At 37.5% G+C, this 21,512-nt stretch overlaps 1 protein-coding gene and 1 pseudogene across 5 annotated transcripts in view; both read right to left on the reverse strand.

Annotated features, from left to right (window-relative positions):
* SPIDR (scaffold protein involved in DNA repair) overlaps positions 1–21,512 on the reverse strand; it is a 244,793-nt gene that overhangs the window by 215,552 nt on the left and 7,729 nt on the right. For 4 of the 5 annotated variants that reach the window (XM_036437422.2, XM_045581534.1, XM_045581532.1 and 1 more), the window contains exons 4-5: positions 19,822–19,899; positions 17,633–17,817 (exon numbers count right to left, since the gene is read on the reverse strand). In XM_036437422.2, coding sequence (XP_036293315.2) covers positions 17,633–17,817; positions 19,822–19,899 — 263 coding nt within the window. The remainder of the gene's footprint in view (positions 1–17,632; positions 17,818–19,821; positions 19,900–21,512) is intronic. The other variant, XM_045581533.1, reaches the window with a different exon arrangement.
* On the reverse strand, positions 4,178–8,143 carry LOC118718542 (annotated as a pseudogene).

Raw genomic sequence — 21,512 nt, forward strand, 5'->3', positions numbered from 1 at the left:
GAAACATCGATAAGAGAGAAACATCAATCAGCTGCCTCCTGCACACCCCCCACCAGGGATGTGCCCGCAACCAAGGTATGTGTCCTTGACTGGAATCGAACCAGGGACCTTTCAATCCGCAGGCCGACGCTCTATCCACAGAGCCAAACCGGTTTCGGCTTAACTCCACTTTTAAATGTAATGATAAAAGATACTTAAATATGATTATCGATTTTTAGTGTTTGGTATATTTATTTCAGATAATTTTCATTTATCCTTACTACAAAAGGAGTCCATTCGGGTCCCTTTCAATACTTACTGAACAATCACTGGAACCCTTGCCAAATACAATGAACCCACACTCTGGCCATTCTCCTGTACTTCCTCCTCTAACGATATACCAGAAAAATTCCAAAACACCCTGAGCTGGCATTTTAGAGACAGCAAGTAAAGCCAGAAATAGTGTACTGACTCACTTCCAGAGAAAGCCATGGAGGAAAAGAGGGGGCAGTAAGAACAGGTAAGAGGTAATAAATTTACATCACTGACCACACAGGTTATGTTAATTAATCTGCAAAGTAAAATGCAAATAAGGCAGGTAAGAGGGAATTTGGCCAAGAGTCTGCACAATTTATTTCAGAGAAAACATTAGCCTTTTCCTTTCATTTTTGCCATCCTCCTTTTATGCTGTTCCAAAATGCCACCCTTGGTGTAACATTAGTTCATCCTCACCATTCGCTGAAACAGTTTTTCTCTTTAGCCTTACAGTTCTCAGCCAAACACTTTTCCAGTTACGTAAGTCAGCACCTTTTCTTCAAACCCTCCCACAAAGTAATGTCATTTACCACATTCTGTATTCCAACTTGGGCTCCTCCAACAACCTGATTTATTTAAGTATGTGCAGAGTAAAATTCACTCTTGGGGGAGCACAGTTCTGTACGCTGTGACAAATGCAAAAAGTTGTGTCTCCACTGCCACATTACTGAAGGTTCCCTTGCTCTTGGTAGTTAATACTGTAGCCCAACCATTGTCAACCAGTTTTACCATTATGATAGAACTGTAACAAACTTGGCTCTGTCTTCCTTCTTTAGTAAAAGGAATTTAAGACTTATCCACACTGTTGCATGGGTAGTGTGTTTCTTTTTATTATGTACTGAGAGTATTTGTGTGGGTACATTCATTCAAAAGCTGAAGGACATCTGGATTAATTCCAGATTGGGGAAGCTATGAGCAAGGCTGCTATGAAATCTCAAGCTTGAGTTTTTATGAGAATGTTTACCTGGCTAAATACCTAGAATTGAGACTGCTGGATTGTACAGTTAAGTATATTCTTAACACTTGTGTGTATGTTTATTTATTTTATTGAAATATACTTAACAGATAACATTGTATGAATTTAAAATATACAATTTAATTTGCTATCCTATATAATAAAAGCCTAGGTAGTGTCACATGACACCAACACAAGATGTTCACAAGATGGCCTACAGGGGAAGGCAGTTGGGGGTGAAATCAGGCCTACAGGGGAGGGCAGTTGGGGGGCTATCAGGCTGGCAGGAGAGCAGTTAGGGGGCGATCAGGCTGGTAGGGGAGCAGTTAGGGGGCGATCAGGCTGGCAGGCAAAAGTGGTTAGGGGCAAGCAGGCAAGCAATTAGGAGTCAGCAGTTCTGGATTGTGAGAGGGATGTCCCCCAAGAGGTCCCAGATTGAAGAGGGTGCAGGCCAGGCTGAGGGACACATCCCCTTCCATGCATGAACTTTGTGCACCAGGCCTCTAATATTTATATATTGTCATATAATTGTCACTGTAGCAACAGCACTTCTAGTTAGGATGTTTTATCCAAAAAATAATTGGGCCAATATTGAGAACCCTCTTCCCTGTTTTCTTCAAGAAGTTTTGTGGTTTTGGGTCTTTGATCCATTCTGAATTTCATGTTTTTGCATGTGGTTATCCACTTTCCCCAGCACCATTTGTGAAATAGACTATCCTTTCCCAAAAGGTGTTCTTGGCTCCATTGTTAAACATTAGTTGACTGTATGTGTGGGGATTTATTTCTGGGCTTTCTATTCTGTTTTACTGGTGTCTGCCTATTTTTATGCTAACATAGCGTTTTAAGCACTATATCATCACTGTACAGTTTGAAGTCATGAAGTATGGCTTTGATCTTCCATATTAGGACTGCTTTGACTATGTGAGATCTTTAGTGGTTCATCAAAATTTCAGGATTTTTCTATTTCTGTGAATACCAATACACATTTGATAGGGGTTGTATTGCATCCATAAATGGCTTCAGTAATATTGACATTTTCACAATATTAATTTTTCTGATTCCTGAACTTGCGATGTCCTTCCATTTATTTGTGCCTTTGTTGATTTCTTTGAACAAAGTCTTATCATTTTTTGTTGTACAGTTCTTTTATTTCCTTGACTCAATTTAGTCCTAGATATTTTATTGTTTTTGATGCTATTTTAAATGAGATGGTTTTATTTCTTTTGAAGATGTTTTATTATTAGTGTATAGAAATTCAACTGACTTCCATATGTTGATTTTATATCCCTTATTGAACCAACTAGACTAAATTTGATCAATAACAATTTTTAATTGAGTCTGTGATTTTTCTCTATATAGAATCCTATTATCTGCAAATAATGAGAATTTTACTTCTTCCTTTGCAATTTGAATACCTTTTATTTTCTTGCCTTGTCTAATTACTCTAGCTATGACTTCCAATATCACAATGTTGAATAACATTGTTAACAGTGGGCATTTTGTCTTTTTCCTAATCTTATAAGAAAAGCTTTCCATTTTTTCACCATTGATTATACAATATTAGCTGTGAGTTTGTTGTACATAGCCTTTATGATATTGAAGTATGTTCCTTTAAGGATTTTCATCATGAAACAATATTGTATTTCGTGAAAAGTTTTTCCCCCCCATCTATTAAAATGATTGTGTGATTTTTATCTTTCATTCTATTAGTGTAATGTATCACATTTACTCATTTGTGTAGGTCAAACCATCTTTCCATCCCAAGGATAAATCCCATTTGCTAATGGTATATAATCCTTTTAATGTCTTCTTCTATTTGGTTTCTTAATATTGTTGAGAATTTTTGCATCTATGCTTATCAGAGACTGATTTATAATTTCCTTTTCTTAATGTGTCCTTATCTGGCATGGTATCAGGGTAATGCTGGTTTCATGAGTTAGGAAGTATTCCTTCCTCTACAATATCCAGCAAGAGTTTAAGAAGGTTTGGCCCTAATTCTACCAAACACTAATTAATTAATATTTGGTTGAATTCACCAATGAAGTCATCTGACTCTGGGGTTTTGGGGATTGGTTAGTTTGTTATTATTGACAGAATCTTTTTACTTGTTATTAATCTATTCAGATTTTCTACTTCTTCCTAATTCAGTCTAGGTAAGCTGTGTGTTCCTAGGAATTTATCAATTTCTTCCAGGTTATCTTTTTTTTGTTATGTAATAGTCCTGATTTGCCTGATACATGGATGAGTACTCCACTTTCTGTTTACTTCTACTTGCATGGAGTACCTTTTTCCATCCCTTCACTTTGAGCTCATGTGTTTCTTTAGAGCTGAAATGCATCTCTTGTAGGTAGCAAATGTAGTTATGTGTGTGTGTGTGTTTTTTTTAATCCATCCAGCTACTCTACTTCATCTAACTGGTAAATGTAATCTATTACATTTAGAGTGATTGCTGATATGGACTTACTACTGTTATCTTATTTGTTTGCTTTCTGGTTTGTGTTTTTTTTTTTTTTAATTTTGCTTTCTGTTCTTTTGTTTATATTTTTATCTTTAATCACTTTGTAGAGTAGGGTATGTACATATCCATATAAGCAGATATTGTAGCAGATGCCTAAATCCCATTTGTGTAAATTTTTATACTTGGATTCTAAAACTGAGAAGAATAAGAATAAATGCAAATTTAGAAGCAAAAAAAAAAAGTCCAATTTGACTTCTTGCAATGTTGAACAACAACAACAAAAAACACCTAGAAATACATAAAAACATTTTACAAAATGTTTCAGCATTCTTTTCTCCTTTCCCATAAAAAAAACACACAAAAAACAAAAATAAAGTGTAGATTGGCAAGAAAATAGCCAATCTTATTCTTTATCTTATTATTTCTTTCTTGTAACAAAATAGCACTTGGACTCAGCAGTCTTAACCAGATTATACAGTGCCCATAATTTTGGGTTCACCATCATCTTTATGTAGTACTGAGTTTAAACTGAAGAGAGCCACATTGATAAAATACTGTAGGTAATTTGGATTCTAATAAATTTACAGACCCACCACCAAAATGGGGAACATGATTCTGTACTTCATAGGTGAAAACTTGGCGTTACTCTTAATTTGAAAGCTTTAAGTACATTTTTAAATGCTTCAAAATAACCTTTTTTGGCCTTCTGGAAAAATAAATAAAAACATCCCCTGGAATCCATATTACAGTTTTTTGATCATTTCCATAATAAGTTGCATTATAATAGCTTGGTGTGCTATTTGTTCCACAAGGACCTCATTCTGTTAAGTTTCCAGATAAAAACACCATAAAAGAAAATATTTAGCAGTTTCTACACATACAAGGTGTGAATGATCAAACAAAAATCTTTATCATCCCATCAATTCAACATACCAAAATGTCTGATTTTTTTCTCATATTTCTATATAAATGATTCTGATTTATCTTCATCTTATGTCTCTTTTCTTTTATCTTGATTAATAAAACACTAAAAACAATCTTACTAATGACCTACGCATCCCATAGGCACATTCCTCCTGTACCAGAACCTCTCCTTTGCGCCCCGTTCTCCAGCTGACATGTTCCTGATCCAAGAACTCAGAGCCATGTCGTGCTAAGGCACCACGTTACGGCTGAGTTTTAATGAGATTCCATGTACACGCCACAGAGCTCTTCATGAACTTTGTTTTCGGCAAGCCACTTCAAATCCATGGACATCTACTGGGAGCCGCCACCAGTAGCTGTGGGCATCATGGGCATCGGGGAGAAATGGGGAACATGTCCAAGGCACTCTCCTCCTCAGCCTCACTCTCTGTCCAAGGGAGGCTCCAAGGTCCTGGCAGCGGCCGTGGCTGCTCAATGGCAGGCTTTGCCAGGACCTACAACCCTCACTGCCAATGGGCTTGGCATGAGTCACTTTCTACTTGTTTGGCACTGCCACCTCCCACCTCCATTTCTGCCTATCTTTATAAACCGCTGTTTTTCCATGTTAGCATATTCTTTCCCCCCTATCCCCCCATCTCTACTTTTTAAAAATCTTCATTAATATACTCTAGATTTTTGTTTTGTGGTTAGCATGAGGGTTACATAAAGCACGTCATAGATAAGACAGTCATTTTATGCTAATCGCAACATATCTTAATTCAACAATAGAGGCTCCAATCTTTTACTCCTCCCCTTTTATATTTTTGATTTCACAATTTATCTCTTTTTATGCTGTATTTGTTAACGAATTATAGTGCCTATAGTTATTTTTAGCAATTCTACCTCTATCCTCTGATAGAAGTGGAGGTTTCTAAAGCTGATTGTCTTTTTCACCTATATTAGGAGATTGTATACTTTAGTATGTGTTCATGCTGATGAGTGACTTTCTGATTCTGCTTAAAGAACTTTCAGCATTCCTTGCAAGGCAAGTCTCAGTTTTAATTTGTCAGGGAAGGTCTTTATTTCTCTTTCATATCTAAAGGATAATGTATTCAGTAGTCAATTTTTATCTTTTAGCACTTTGTCATTCCACTCTCTGTGGGACTACGGGGTTTCTGCCAAGATGCCAGTTAAGAGCCTGATAGGGATTCCTTTGTAGGTTACATTCTTTTTTCTCCCCCGCTGCCTTTAGACTTCCTCTTAATGCTTTATTTTTGATAGTTTTATTATGGTATGTCTTAGAGAAGATCTTTTTTTAAAATATATTTTTTATTGGTTTTAGAGAAATGGAGAGCTAGAAACACTGATGAGATAGAAACATCAATCTACTGCCTCCTACACACCTCTTCCTGAGATCAAGCCAGTAACCCAGGCATGTGCCCTGGCCGGGAATCAAACCAGTGACCTCTTGGTTCATAGGCTGACAGTTCTACCAACCAGGCGAGAAGATCTGTAAGCATTGAGATAATAGGTTTAACTTCTAATTTCTTGAACTTGAAAGCCTAAGTTTTTTCCCCAGCTTGGGAAGTTTTCAGCTATTATTATTTCATTAATTTCCTGTCCCTTCTCCTTTTCTTTTCCTTCTGGAACCCTGATTATTCAGATGGCTTCCCTTTTGAATGAGTCCCATAGTAATACAGGCTTCTTCACTTCCATTCCCTTCTCTTTGTTCTGTGTTACTATCAAATTCTGATTCTCTAACTCACTTATTCAACCTTTCATCTGCTCTGCTCTACTACAGATGCTATCTATTGCATTCTTTATCTCATTCATGGACTTCTTCACCTCTAGAATTTCTACTTGGTTCATCCTTATGGTTTCTGTTATATAAAGAATTCATTATATTTATACATGTTTTTCTTAATCTCACTGAACTGCCTTTCTGTGTTTTCTTATCCCTCACTGAATTTCTTCAATATAGCTATTTTGAATTCTTTATCAGCCAGACGGTAGTACTGTCTGTCTTTGGGCTCAGTTGGAGAATCATTGATACCTTTTGGTAAATGGCATATTTCCTTGATTTTTTTTTTTTAAGTTCCTTGTATTTTTGTATTGCTACTTTCACATCTGAAGTATACTTACTGGTTTAGATGGGGTACAGCTCCTAGGTGTTGTTTCTCTGGGCTTTTCTAGGTTATCATGCATCAAGGATTATCATATATTATTATGGATCATGCTCCACTCTTCTTGCTCCCTCTTGTGGCAGAAATCTGAACCTTTCTGTTTTCTCCTGCTCTGGTAGCTCACGTTGTGGTTTCTTCCTTTGCCAACAGATCCTGGTAAGTCATCCACAGATTGTGTGTGTGTTTGGGGCGGGGGGGAAGGTTGGGAGCAATGCCACTTGGGGGATTGGGAGTGTCTGCGACTTGGAGTGGAGATCCTCATGCAGTGTCTTCACAAAACTGTGGACAGAATTCCTGCTGAAGCAGACAGCAAGGACCACATTCCTTTAATGTGCTTTGACATTCCAAGGTGGTTCCTTCCCTCTCTTCTCCCTGCCCCTAGTCATGGAGGTCACACCTCAGGAATCAGGGTGCTGATGTAGAGATGGATTTCTCCAGCCACACCGGGCACACACTGTTTTCCACTTCATGGGGAGGGCACCACTGCTGTTGCCAGAGAGCTTCCTCCCTGCGGTGTCACTGGGGAGGGTGGAGTCCCTATGCTCCTCTGCATCCAAACCCATCTCTACACCACTCAGATGCTGTGCTGTAATGTTCCCTCAAACACGAAACTTCTGCAGATTCTTTCTCACCTGTTAGGATCTGCCCAGGTGCACTCATTAGGTATTTTCCCTAATAGGGCGATTAAGAGTGAGGCCTATTCGTTGACTTTCTTGGATGGATCTGCAGTAGTTTGTTTATTTTCAGACACACAGGTGTGCTGGAAAACGTCCAGGTCCCTTGTTTAGGGTGCTAGAAGCATTTTTATTCATGAACCAATACCTCGTTACTTATTTTAAAAAGGCAAGAGAGAGAAGGACGACTTCTGCAGCTTTGGTGCTGACGCCAATCATCAGGACATCCTTAACTCTCCAAGAACTACCATCCTGTTTTCCAAAGTACTCGTTCCATTTTGCATTCCCAAAAGCAATGTAAGTGCACTCCAGTTACTCCTCATTCTCAGCAGCATTCAAAGCTGTCAATTTTTTCAGTCGTTCTAATAGGTACATCGTATCAGGCATATTTTACAAACTGGAACACCACACATGTGAATCTAAATTCCTACCTTCTCATGGAGAATCAGAAGTTTAGATAACACTGTACTAACATTCCTATAAGGAAACAACTGGTTAGAACTATTGCTACTTGTACATGAACATATTCTCTCCATTACATCACAGCTCCTACCACTCCAAATTATCTTTACCAGTGGGCTTCACATATTCAACTTACCTGCCTGATCTGTAGAGCCACCTGAGTTTGGTGTGCCACACCCAGCCCTATCCCCAAACACTTAAATCGGCATGGCATCCTCACATCCCTTCACAATTTTGCCCCCATCCATCTTGTATACTGTCACTTCCTGTATTCTCCACACTAGAGTCCTGTATTCTAGCTTACAATGATTCTTAAACATACCTCTTTCACCCTATCTCTTTATTATTTTATGAAATATTACACAGGCTTCAAAATCCAACTCAATTTTCTCTCCGAACTAACCTAATTTTCTTCACATTTTTTTAAATACCTGGGACCACAAAAGTTGTTTATCAAGTGTTACAATACTGCTTTCAAATTTGCACTTTCATTTAAGCAAGCTATCCTGAACCATATGATGTGGGACGTGGTTAACAGTAGTAATAAATAAATAAATAAATAAATAAATAAATAAATAAAGTAAGATTCAGTCATTAATAATACAGTTGCAAGCTTTACATCTGTCCCCTTAAGAAACTAGAGCAGATTCATGTCACACTTTCTCAGTAGCAAGGTCAGGAATGAATTATTAGCTAGTGTCAGAAATGCATATAACCCTGAGAGTATGACAAAATTATATTAAATGTCATCCTTCATATGTGGCAAATTGCCGGAAGCCAATTCCAGCATGTCAGCAGGGCTGAATCATCTGGAAATGGCTGAGGGAATTTCCCCAGAACTGAAAGGGATGCATGGATGATTGCTTGCTGCCAGACAGGTCAGGGCATCTTAATCTATATGTTATTGCCTTCTGCTGGCCAAACACCTGAACAGCTGAAGGCAGTTTCTCCCAAACCTGATAATCTGGCCTTTGATGTGTATATCTCCACCTAGCCTTAGGACAATGTGTGTTAGTAAAAAGCAGGGGGTCTTGAGACAAGGTGAACTTGGTTTCTTCAGCCAAGTTCCTCTGGCCCCACAAGTGCCTTCCAAAATTAGGTTTTGTCTCTGGACTCTTTTTTTTTTTTTTTTTTTTTAAATATTTTATTGATTTTTTGTACAGAGAGGAAGGGAGAGAGATAGTTAGAAACATCTATGAGAGAGAGTCATCACACCCCCCATTGGGGATATGCCCGCAACTAAGGTACATGCCCTTGACCGGAATCGAACCCGGGACCTTTCGGTCCCTAAGCTGACGCTCTATCCATTGAGCCAAACCTGTTTTAGCTGTCTCTGGACTCTTATTTCATTTACACACAGACCTCTGCAGATTCCTGAACCCTTGTAGGTGCTGGATCAAGACCCTGGCAGCAAATGATTAAAAAAATTTAGAACCACCAATCTCAGCCATCAAACTGAAATATTTAAATAAATAACACTTTTCTGCTCAGATTCTTTTTAGGAAATCTGTAAATTATTTTTGTTATAACTTATTTACCTTTCTTCATACAAATTTTATTCTTTATTATGGAGATGATAATAGCAAAGTTATTGGATTATTATTAAGAAAAAAAAACAAACAATATACATGAAATGACCCTGCTAGAGTGTCTGTGACAGATTAAATACATAAGAAATGTCCTACAAACATTTTCCTTTTCCTTCCATATCAGTAATTCATTGATTCAGTCAATAGCTGGTGAGTATTTACCACGTGCCAACCTCTGTGATAAGTATTGGAAATGATAAATCAAAACTCAGACTAAGAAAATGCAACTCTCAGAATACTTGAGCCAAAAACAGTAGAGATAAAAAGACATACTTTATTTTCCTATTTGCCTCTTTGCTTCTTAAGTTTTAATATCGCCATCAAATTTTTATACTGAAAACCAACGAAAAGTTACTCCATAGTCTCAAATACTAGTATTAAGTAATTTTTAAACTGGAGAGGAAAAAAAAAGCAAAGACCAAACTAAACAATGAACAAAACAAGGCTATAATCTTTAAAATTTTCCCTAGGTAAAAATATTAGCATGGATACCATAGCATCCACTTAATCAGACATGATACAAAATCACTAGAACAGTGAAGACAGCTAGAGAATGAGCCTAGAGTGGGTGCCTCACCAATTTCCAATCCAATGGAACCTTAGATAAAAATGAGAGATGTTATTTTACAAATTACCTATGGATCCTGAAAGATCTGCTCATAAACGTGACCAGTCTGGCTTTAAGGACATATAGTGACTACATCCACAATTACTATGTGAATACAGTATGGACTAGGAGCAGAAAGGAAAATCAGCCAAGATAGATTAGACATCTGCACTAAAGATAGTAAATAATGAAATACCAGTGGTAATAAGAAAGGGAGTTTACAATATATGCCAAAAGCTAGCTTTGAAAATATAAAAATCTGGCCCTGGCCAAGTGGCTCAGCTGGTTGGAATGTCCTGTGCACCAAAAGGTTACAGGTTCTATTCCCAGTCAAGGCACATACATAGGTTGCGTCTTCTGTCCCTGGTGAGGGGGTTGAGGGGGTGTACACAAAAGGCAACTAATCTCAATGTTATCTCTCACATCAATGTCTGTCTGTCTGTTTCTCTCTCTCTCTAAATCAACATAAACATATCCTCCAGAGAGGATTAATATACAAAATCAGGACTTATTTCAAAATACAATAGAGCATAAATCAGAAATATGAGAAAGAAGAACTAACTTTTGTTTCCATGTAACCAGATAATATGTGGCAGAAACTCTATAGAGAGGAAAGCAGTGAGGTCCCAGACCATCTGTTTTTATGTACAGATGATAATAACCTCCTCTCCAAACCTCCTCTTTGTACAGATGATTCCTCCACTTATCATGCTATGCCCTTGGGCTTTCATGTCTTTAAGATTCATATGATTCTATCTGAAAATAAGAATATAGGAACAGATCCCAAACTCGGCAGATCTCCCTTACATAAGCTAAATTCTAGTACAAACAGTTAGACTTCTATAACAGTTTCCCTAAATACAAAACTTCATGCAAAATATCCTTTTCAAGATCACTAGTAATAGGAATAAAGAGAGATAGAAAAAGATAAAATAGAAGCAGAGTTGCAATAAACTTTGGGAAATCACAAAGGAAGCTAAAGCTAAGCATACCTGCCTTTGAGAAACAAGTTCCTGTTGTCATTCTGGCATGACAGCAGTTGGAACCTGGGTGGGAGCAGGGGGTGGGTAGTGTTGCTAGGGCTTGGAGAGTAAAAGAGTCAAGTAGGGCCAAAACCAGTTTGGCTCAGTGGATAGAGCGTCGGCCTGCGGACTGAAAGGTCCCGGGTTCGATTCCAGTCAAGGGTATGTACATTGGTTGTGGGCACATCCCCAGTAGGGAGTGTGCAGGAGGCAGCTGATTGATGATTCTCTCTCATCAATGTTTCTAACTCTCTATCCCTCTCTCTTCTTCTCTGTAAAAAAAAAAAATCAATAAAATATATATATTTTTTAAAAAGTCAGGTAGGAATTGCTGAGAAAGGCAGGCGAGACATACTCGTATGTTCTATATGCTGTGGCAATAAAGCTTTAGAAAAGGAATCTGGAAAATATTCCTGGATGTACATAGGAATATTCCTTTAAGTTGTACCCATGAGGGACAAAAGATACTAGAGGCTTTAGAAACTCTAAGATAAAAAGAATGTATGTCAACAATTTAAAATTTAAACAACAAACCAGGAATGAAAATTAAGGTGTAGAAAAATAAAATTCTGTTTTATATAAAAATTACCAGGAATAATATAAAACTTTTAAACTGAGAAAGGTTTTGGAAACAGGATAGTAAGTAGAACTTAGTATTATATATTATAGTATTACTACTTTAAATGTATAAAGTATTTTATGTATTTAGTTTCAAAGTTCTTGAAAGAAGCAAAAAATATATACTATGTCTATGTATCTCAAAAGCCCAAAATTGCAATCAAAGTCATGAAAGTATTGTTTTTCACATAGGTTTTGTTACTTAAACAAGAATTATTCTACTATAAGGGTTCTTCAAGAATATAAATCTTATAGCTATAAAGAGAACACTGTACTACCTCATAGCCTTACAGTGAGAATTGAATGATGCATGTATATGTCAGGGAAAAGCTGTTTAGCAGAACATTATTTCAATTCCAACTATTCTAACACCAACTGTGTGTACTGCTCATTTCTGATATTAACTGCCTTAAGCAGTTAAGGGCAAAGTTCTCCACGCTGCACTCATTTCTGACAGCAGCTGCTAGTAACAGTATCATTGTAATAATCTGGTTATTATTTGACAGAGGGAGCAAAGGAAATTAACAGCTTTGCTAGTCAATTTAACACTCTCCAAATCTGTTCCCCACTGACCCATGGGGGAAGGAACCGGACAAAGGCAGTTTGGGGGCATGCTTTGAAAGGTCTCAGTGACATGGGAAGGTGCTTACCTGTCTCTTAGTCACACCTGTATTTCACTGCAGTCACTACATAAAGTACATGAGAATTGCATAACAAAGCTCACCTAAATCCCATTTCCTTCACACTTCCTGAAAAATGTGGGTTATAAAGAGACTTCATTATTACATCTCTGCTGCCCTCTACAGAAATAGTTCTTGGAAGACAATGGTAAAATAAATTATGAAAATCCAAACAGCAATATTAAACAACATAAGAAGTCACATCAGAAATCAACTACACTTGTTAAATGTCCTAAAAGGCAACATACCAAAGACAATTTATTGCTATAGTCTTTAATTTCTATCATGCTTTCCTTCCAAGTAGTTGAGAATGTAGTTAATACAATGTGAGTAATTAAGAGAATTTAGGACATGAGTTAGAATCTCATTTTGCCATTTATTTACTGTATCTTCATATCTTCATCTATAAAATAGGGTTACAATAATAACATCTACCTCACATGATCATCACTTAGCAAAGTACTGACACGTTATTAGAACTCAGAGTTACTGTGTTTTAATGTTATTATTGCTATTACTGTTACTGACTATAACAAAATTGCCAGGACCACAGCCCAGAAGCTAGAGTATCTGAGTTAGAATTCTGGTTCAATCACTTACTACTTTATAACCACAGGAATTACTTAATCTTTCTGTGCCTCAGAACTCTTAGCTGGAAAGAAGAGATGATAAAACAGCTCCATTCTCACAGAGTTTCTGTGAGGTTTAAATACGGTAATGTGTGTAGCAGAGCACTCAGGAGAGTGACCCACAATAAGGAAGCACTTGTATTAGCTGCTGCTGGTATGAATGCAGTCGCCTTTGCTCCAGGGAACCGGTGGAATCACATGTATAGGCAAATCAATTGCATCCCTCAACGAGGGATTCAAGACAGACCTGAATTATAATCAGTGCTTCCCAGTGAATTAAAGTAGAACATGTCTTGTACAGTAGGTATCCACCCACCATATGTATGTTTCATTCCTACAAGCATACATGAGGCAAAAATAGCCTTATGAGTTATATAGGTTTTGTTTCTGGAGAGCCAATTAATAGGTACAAAACTCCTAATTATGGCATAAATCTTCCTCCCTCCAGAGTTATTTAATGTACATAGCTCATTTACACATTGTAGCTGACTCTGTCATTACCCTACTCATATCTCCTCCCTTATGTTTTCAGTGATGCTTGCTTGCCCTACTATCTAGCTTCCAGTTCCTACATTTGTTTGCCTCAGGGCCCCTATGATGGGATAATTCTAAGGCTCACAGAGTCTAAGAGCAGTATTAAGCTTCAAGTGCCCACAACAGTAACTTGCTATTCCTTCCTGGCTCACATGCCCATTTCACTTCCAGGAGATGTTCTCAGGGCATGCTTCTGCCTGAGAAATTCAAAGGCAAACAATAAACTACAAGTAGAGGCAAGTCTACAAAAACTGCACATATTTTACTTTTTTCAACCTACTTGAAATATCAAATAAACAGAAGAGAATGGTTTTAGGTATTAATATAAGGAGGTATTAGGAAGTAAGTGCTGATATGACTACATGATCCTGGGCAGAGGGTATGCTGGTATATGAGTTAGAATCTCCTGAGAGGCAGCTACCAAGAAAGCATCAGCTATTAAAAAAAAAAAAAAAAAATCACTCAATCAGAGAACCAAAAAGAAAAAACAGGAGGACAACTTAAGGGAACTATGGGACAACAGGAAACATAACAATATTTTCATCATAGGAGTAATAGAAGGTGAAGAAAGTGAACAGGGGATAGAGAACCTGTTTGAAGAAATAATGGCAGAAAACTTCTCTAACCTGGTGAGGTAAAAAGTCACATAAATTCAGGAGGCACTAAGTCCCAAGCAAGAAGAACCCAAACAGACCTACACCTAGACACATCATAATTAAAATGCCAAAAATTATGGACAAAGATTCTTAAAGGCAGAAAGAGAAAAACAATTTGTTACCTACAAGGGAGTTCCCATAAGGATTTTCAAACAAAAAAAAAGGCTAAAGGAGTTTATCACCAAGAAATTTAAGAGGTAAAGGGGCAGGAAAAATAGTTTTTAAAAAAGTAGCTGAGCATGGCTAGCATAATTGTGGTTGAGCATCAACCTATGAACTAGAAGACCACAGTGCTATTCCTGGTCAGGGCACATGCCCAGGTTGCAGGCTCGATCCCCAGTGTGGGCCATGGAGGAGGCAGCTGACCAATGATTCTCTCTCATCATTGTTGTTTCTATCTCTCCCTCCCTCTCCATTTCTCTCTAAAATCATTAAAAATATTTTTTTACAAAAAGAGTGAGAATAACTCAGGCTTCTTGACAGTGATTATGAAACTAGAAAACAATGAAGCCTTCAAAATTATGAAGACAAGTTATTTTCAACCTAAAATTGTATACAAAATTTCAATCACATATTCTAAAATGATAAATGCATCTTCCGATTTGCCAAGTCTCAAAAAATTATCTTTCACAAATCTTTTCTTGATAGGTCCTATAAGAAATGCTCAATCAAAATGAGAGTGAAAACCAAGAAAGAGGCATACATAAAATCCAGGATTAAGTTGCTCCAAATAAGAGGAGATAAAGGGAATTCCAAGAAAGAGAATGAAGGGAGACCTAAGTAATAATGGTCACATAGTAGAGAGGCTGCTGAGTTCAAATTAGAGCAGTGAGAAGGTTGTGAGGAAAAATTGTCCACTAAAACAAATACAATGGTAAGAAATTAAAGTTTTATTAGTAAGTAAAACTAGGAAAACAAAACCCGAAAATAATTAAGTAAAGAAAATAAAAAGTTGTGAAGGAAAAGTAATCATAATTAATATTTTCCTTGGTTACAAATATTATGTATTCACAAGTATGTAATGCTTGATATTAATCTAACCAAAACATGATACATATGTTCCTTAAAAAATGGAGGGATGGGAAATATTCAGTGGGTAGCTGGTGGTGAAAAGTGGGTGAGGAGAAGAGAACTCAATATTTATGTATTTTTTAAAAAGATTAAAAATGATGGCAAAGTAGAAGGATGCTGCACATACATGCTCCCAGGAACAAGCTGGAATTACAACTGAAATGCGGAAAGGCTTCCTGAATAATCAATGAAAAACTCACAGAAGAGAACCTAGATACCCAAGGACCGAAGGTGGAGACCACAGAGAGTCTGGTAAGAGGGGCAGAGGCGTGAAAGGGCTTGTGGGGCACCCACAGATGGCAAGTGAAGCCTAAGACCATCAGAAAACACAGACATTTGCATTACTATTCATAACAGTAGCAGAATTACAGTTATGAAGTAGCACCGAAAATAATTTTATGGTTGGGGGGGGGTCGAGGGATTAGATATCCTGGAGAGATATCAGCTGTGAGGTCGCCACTCAGAACTCTGGGATCTAATCCAATTAGTCAGAACAGCCTTTAACACCGTCCTGGCCTAGAGATTGAGAGATTAGAGGATCTATCTAATACCCAAGTTACAAACCCAAACAGACAACCATAATGAGGACAAAGGCTATCATTCGGTCAAATAGTCAGTCAAATAAAGAGCTTCCCCCACAAAAAAAGGCTAAAGGAGTTCATCACCACCAGGCCAGTATTACAAGAAATGCTTAAAGGGATTGCTGTGAACAACTGCTGACAAGAAGAAACAGAGAGAGAAACCTAGCCATACAGAATTAAAATGGCTATCAAAAAGTACCTCTCAATAATGGCCCTAAATGTAAATGGATTAAATGCTCCAATCAAAAGGTGTAGAGTAGCTGAATGGATACAAAACCATGACCCAGCTATATGCTATCTAGAAGAGACCCACCTCAAAACAAAAGACACACACAGGATGAAAGTGAAGGAATGGAAAAGAAAAAAGGCTTGAATATTAAAACTCATACTGTAGTAGGTCCTCGGGTTACATCAGAGATCCGTTCCTAAAGCACAGCGTAACGGAATTGAGCCGTAAGTCAGAACACACCTACATCACTCCCAGGGAGCACATACACAGCAGTAATGAAGTGAAACAGTAACAAAAATTTAAAAGAAAGATAACAATTCCTAACCTTTATTTGTGGCAAATACAATAAATAATAATAATAATTTAAAAAAACATAAAAAAGCACATATGTCGAAATGACAGAACTTTTTTTTTAATATAAATAAATGGAAGATGGCGACGCAACCATGAAACAAAGTACACAGAGTCCAAAGTAACCCAAGGACTGCCTGTATCCAACAAAATAAACTTTAAAAGCATCATGCTAAGCAAAATAAGCCAGTCAGAGAAAGATAAATATCACATGATCTCACTCCTTTGTGGAATATAATGAACAACATAAATTGATGAACAAAAATAAAGCCAAAGGGAAAAAATATTGTAGAATATAATAGAAATAATACTATTATTTGCATATTTTTAATATTTCCTACAACTTTTGTGATATCATACTATGTTAGTACAGTTTGGATAATATTATTATACTTACAATCCTTTTATTCTTGAAACATTAATGTTTATTGCATATAATTTTATTATATGTAAGATCATTTTTCTTAAATAATTGGTGTTTATTGCATGTAACATTATCATAAAAAATTTATGTGTAGCCGAAACAGGTTTGGCTCAGTGGATAGAGCGTTGGTCTGGGGACTTAAAGGTCCCAGGTTCGATTCCGATCAAGGGCATGTACATTGGTTGCGGGCACATCCCCAGTAGGGTGTGTGCAAGAGGCAGCTGGTCAATGTTTCTCTCTCATTGATGTTTCTAGCTCTCTATCACTCTCTGTAAAAAATCAATAAAAAAAATATATAAAAAAATCAATAAAAAAATTTATGTGTAGAACCGAAACCGGTTTGGCTCAGTGGATAGAGCGTCAGCCTGCAGACTGAAAGGTCCCAGGTTCGATTTTGGTTAAGGGCATGTACCTTGGTTGCAAGCACATCCCCAGTAGGAGGTGTGCAGGAGGCAGCTGATCGATGATTCTCTCTCATCGATGTTTCTAACTCTCTATCCCTCTCTCTTCCTCTCTGTAAAAAAATCAATTGAAAAATATATTTTTTAAAAAAAATTTATGTGTAGAAATACATTATAAGCATGTCATTTAGCAATAAGGATGTACAGTGCAAAAGAATCCACTAAGAGTTAAAAGTTGCTACCCTTAAGGAAGGATAGGATTAAGAAATGCCATAGATGGAATAAAATTTTTTGAAACCATTCATTCCTACCTTAGGAAGCTCCGATAGTCTCTCTTCACTTGTCAGAGAATGACTGCTTGCACAGGAGGCACAGTCTGATATTTCCGCGGCACTCTCACCATCTTCCACAGCACTCCCACTGTCCTCAAACTCATTCTCGTCATCAGTGTCTTCCCTGTCACTGTCCCTCTCCCAGTCAACAAACTGTAGTTCACCTAGAAAATAATTTCAAACTCAATTTTATATGTTAAATACAATTTCAAACTAAATTTTAATTTTTTTTAATTTATGTTTTATTCACAGGTTGAGAACCACTAGCAGGGTCGCCTAAGACCATCAGAAAACACAGACATTTGCATTACTATTCATAACAGTAGCAGAATTACAGTTATGAAGTAGCACCGAAAATAATTTTATGGTTGGGGGGGGGTCGAGGGATTAGAAAGGTTGAGAACCACCTCTTTAAACAATAAAAAAAAAAGGGGGTGTGTGTGTAAAAAGGACAGAGGAAGAAAGGGAGAAGAGAGGAGAGAAGAGAAAAAGAGGGGAGAAGAAAAAGCTAATCAAGCAGTTGTGCACATGAACAGACAATCTCCAAGGGCTCATGTACTTGTTACCTAATGGTCAACTTGTTTAAGGGAAGTCAACAACTTCCTCACTCATTTAAAAGCAATTAGCTCAAAGCATCCTCCCATTCTTTAAGAGTTTTGGAAACTACTGAGTATTAATATAAAAGATCTTTTCATACAACAGGACAAGATAAAGTTTTTTAAATACCAGTTTTACTGCGATGTAATTCACATACCTCACTATTCATTTATAAAAACATACAATTTAAAAAATATATATTTTATTGATTTTTTTACAGAGAGGAAGGGAGAGAGCCAGAGAGCTAGAAACGTCAATGAGAGAGAAACATTGACCAGCTGCCTCTTGCACACACCCCACCGGGGATGTGCCTGCAACCAAGGTACATGCCCTTGACTGGAATCGAACCCTGGACCTTGCAGTCCACAGACCGACGCTCTACCACTGAGCCAAACCGGTTTCGGCAAAACATACAATTTTTAATAATGAAGTTATGTTCTGAGATACATGAAGACAAACCAAGATTTATCTAACAACAAATTTCATTTAACGTGGCTGAAATAGCAATTCTGAGTTTATGTATAACTTTAAAATTCCACATTATCTGGCTATTACTGAAATGTCAAATGATAGTTACCAAGCTGTCATACAAAGTGGCCAAAAGAGCACAGTCAGCTTCCACAGAAGCTGTCTGTACAAACAGAACCTTGACTCAGTAACTGAATAACACGAACTGTCAGCATAACAGTGAAAAGGAAGTCAATGCTCATTTTGAAAGCAATAAAACTTTTTACCTACGTAGATGAGCTGTATATTTTAAAATATGGAAAATATAATGATTTCCATAATTTTAAGTCTGTGGTTCCCAACCGGGGTGAGAACTGTACTTTAGGGCAGCGGTCGCCAACCGGTGGTTGGTGGACCACAGGTGGTCCGTGAGGTCCGAAAGCTTGGCGACTGCTGCTTTAAGGGACATCTGACATCTAGAGACATTCTTGGTCGTCATGACTGGGCTTGGGGAACGCTGCTGACACTGATGACAGAAACCAGATACTGCTAACCACCCCACAATGCACAGGAAAGCTCTCTTCCCAAACAAAGAATTACCTCGCCCCAAATGGCAATATGCCAAGACTGAGAAACTCCCTTTTAACTGTCAAAAGCAGGCTATAACGTAAAATGCATCAGAACAGCCACTCGTAGTATTTATCCAAAACAGGTTAGCAAGGAGGCAATATGGGTGTAGCATTAAGTAGTTAGTTGAGAGTACTGGCTTTACCGTCAAAGAATGCCAAAGTGGAATCCAAACCAATTCTCACGTGTTCGATGTTGTTAACTGTAAAAATTCTAGTGTAATGCCTATCTCTTAAAGCTATTCTGAGAAATAGTAAATGAGAAAATATTTCTAAAGGGCTTAGAGGTTGGGACTCAGATCACATATCATCAATGGTAAGCATTAAAAAGGAATGTAACTTTTTTCCAATATTTAACACAATATATAATAGAAACTGGATTTCTTACAAAATTACCAATTTACCTCCACTGGCCCCATGTTCAGAACATAAAATATTCACATTACAAAACCTGTCTATTCTAGAACTACCATGTCTTTGACTTGGAAAATAGTTTACCTTCATCTGACTGATCACTTCCACTGGAACTCCAAGTTATTTCTGTAATCCCACTGGCACTCTTAGATGTGGTAGTTTCTATTAAAGAAAAATAAAATATATAAAAAGCAATCACCTTATATTGTTATCAGAATAGAAATTAATGCATGTTCCTTTGGCGAAGTTATAAATACACAAAATTCTGATGCTAGCGGGAACAATGACTCGTGTCAGATCTTTCTGTCCACTATTCTATGTGTAACCTGGGTTAAACTTCTTTAAAGTAAAGTCATATTACAAGAAGAAAAAGAAGTAGAAATGATTGAAATAAGTTACAAAAGACAAGAAAAATGACTGGAGCACAAATGAAAATTCAAAAAAATAACTTTGAAATAATTATGGATTATATTGTTTCCTTATTAGAGTATTTCATTAAACAACAACAAAAACACAAATCAGAAACTACAAAATCAAAACTTATGTATAATAGAAATGTGTCTGTGTGCCTCCTTTGCCATACTAAAAGCCCTGGTAGCAGCAGTGTGCTTAAAACACTTAACAGAAAATTTTTTCAATTAAACTTGCTGTTTTGAGATAACACTAAATTAACATCTATAGCCTACCCTCAGTGTTTTTCAACCTTTTTTGGGCAAAGGCACACTTGTTTCATGAAAAAAATCACGAGGCACACCACCATTAGAAAATGTTAAAAAATTTAACTCTGTGCCTATATTGACTATATATAAAGTAATTCTCTTGAATAGGAATCAAATAAACACAAAGAAAGTATTTTATAATTACTTTATTATGAAATATTAAGTAAACAAAATAGTGAAAAATTATAAAATTCTTGTCTTGTCTGCACCTACGGCACACCAGGCAAGATGTTGCCTGGTGTGCCGTAGGTGCAGACAAGACAAGACTAGTGTGCCGCGGAACAGCGGTTGAAAAACGCTGGCCTACCTAATAAAAGAGTAATATGCAAATTGACCGCACCTTTGCTACACCCAAGCCACGCCCATCAGCCAATCAGGGTGAGTATACAAATTAATCCAACCAAGATGGTGGTTAATTTGCATATCAAGACAACATAGAAAGAAGCCAAAGGCTGCAGAAGGGAGCAGAGCGAAGCTTCGGAGAAGCAAGCAGGCAGGGCGGGGAGAAGGAAGAGAAGCAGGCAGGGTGGGGAGAAAGGGAATTCCGCAGATGGGGTGGGGAAGAGCGCAGCAGGAAGCCCTATTGCAGGAATCTTCCTGCTATGGGCTACGAATATATATATACACACACACACACACACACACACACACACACACACACACACACACATATATCCCTAATATACAAATAGACCAAATGATGGAACAACCAACCAACCAAACAACAGAACAGCTGGTCACTGTGACGTGCGCTGACCACCAGGGGGCGCTCACGGAACATGGTGGGTGTCAGCAGCAGGTGGCAGAGCGCAAAACATGGCAGATGTGGGCCACATCGGGATGGTGGAGCAGATGTGTGGGGGCACCAGACTAAGGCAACAGCCTGTTGCTGTCATTGGGGTGAGCCTCTGGTGGTTACTGAAAATTCTTTGCTCCCGTGTGTCAAGGGCCTACCCAGCGCTCGCACCTGCTGCAATTATATAACAAATTCATGAAATTCATAAGCCTATGAATTATAGACACTTAACTATGAAATTTATATAAGTAAAACCACTA

This window comes from Pipistrellus kuhlii, unplaced genomic scaffold (genome assembly GCF_014108245.1).
Source record: "Pipistrellus kuhlii isolate mPipKuh1 unplaced genomic scaffold, mPipKuh1.p scaffold_m20_p_14, whole genome shotgun sequence".
NCBI classification, from domain to species: Eukaryota; Metazoa; Chordata; class Mammalia; order Chiroptera; family Vespertilionidae; genus Pipistrellus; species Pipistrellus kuhlii.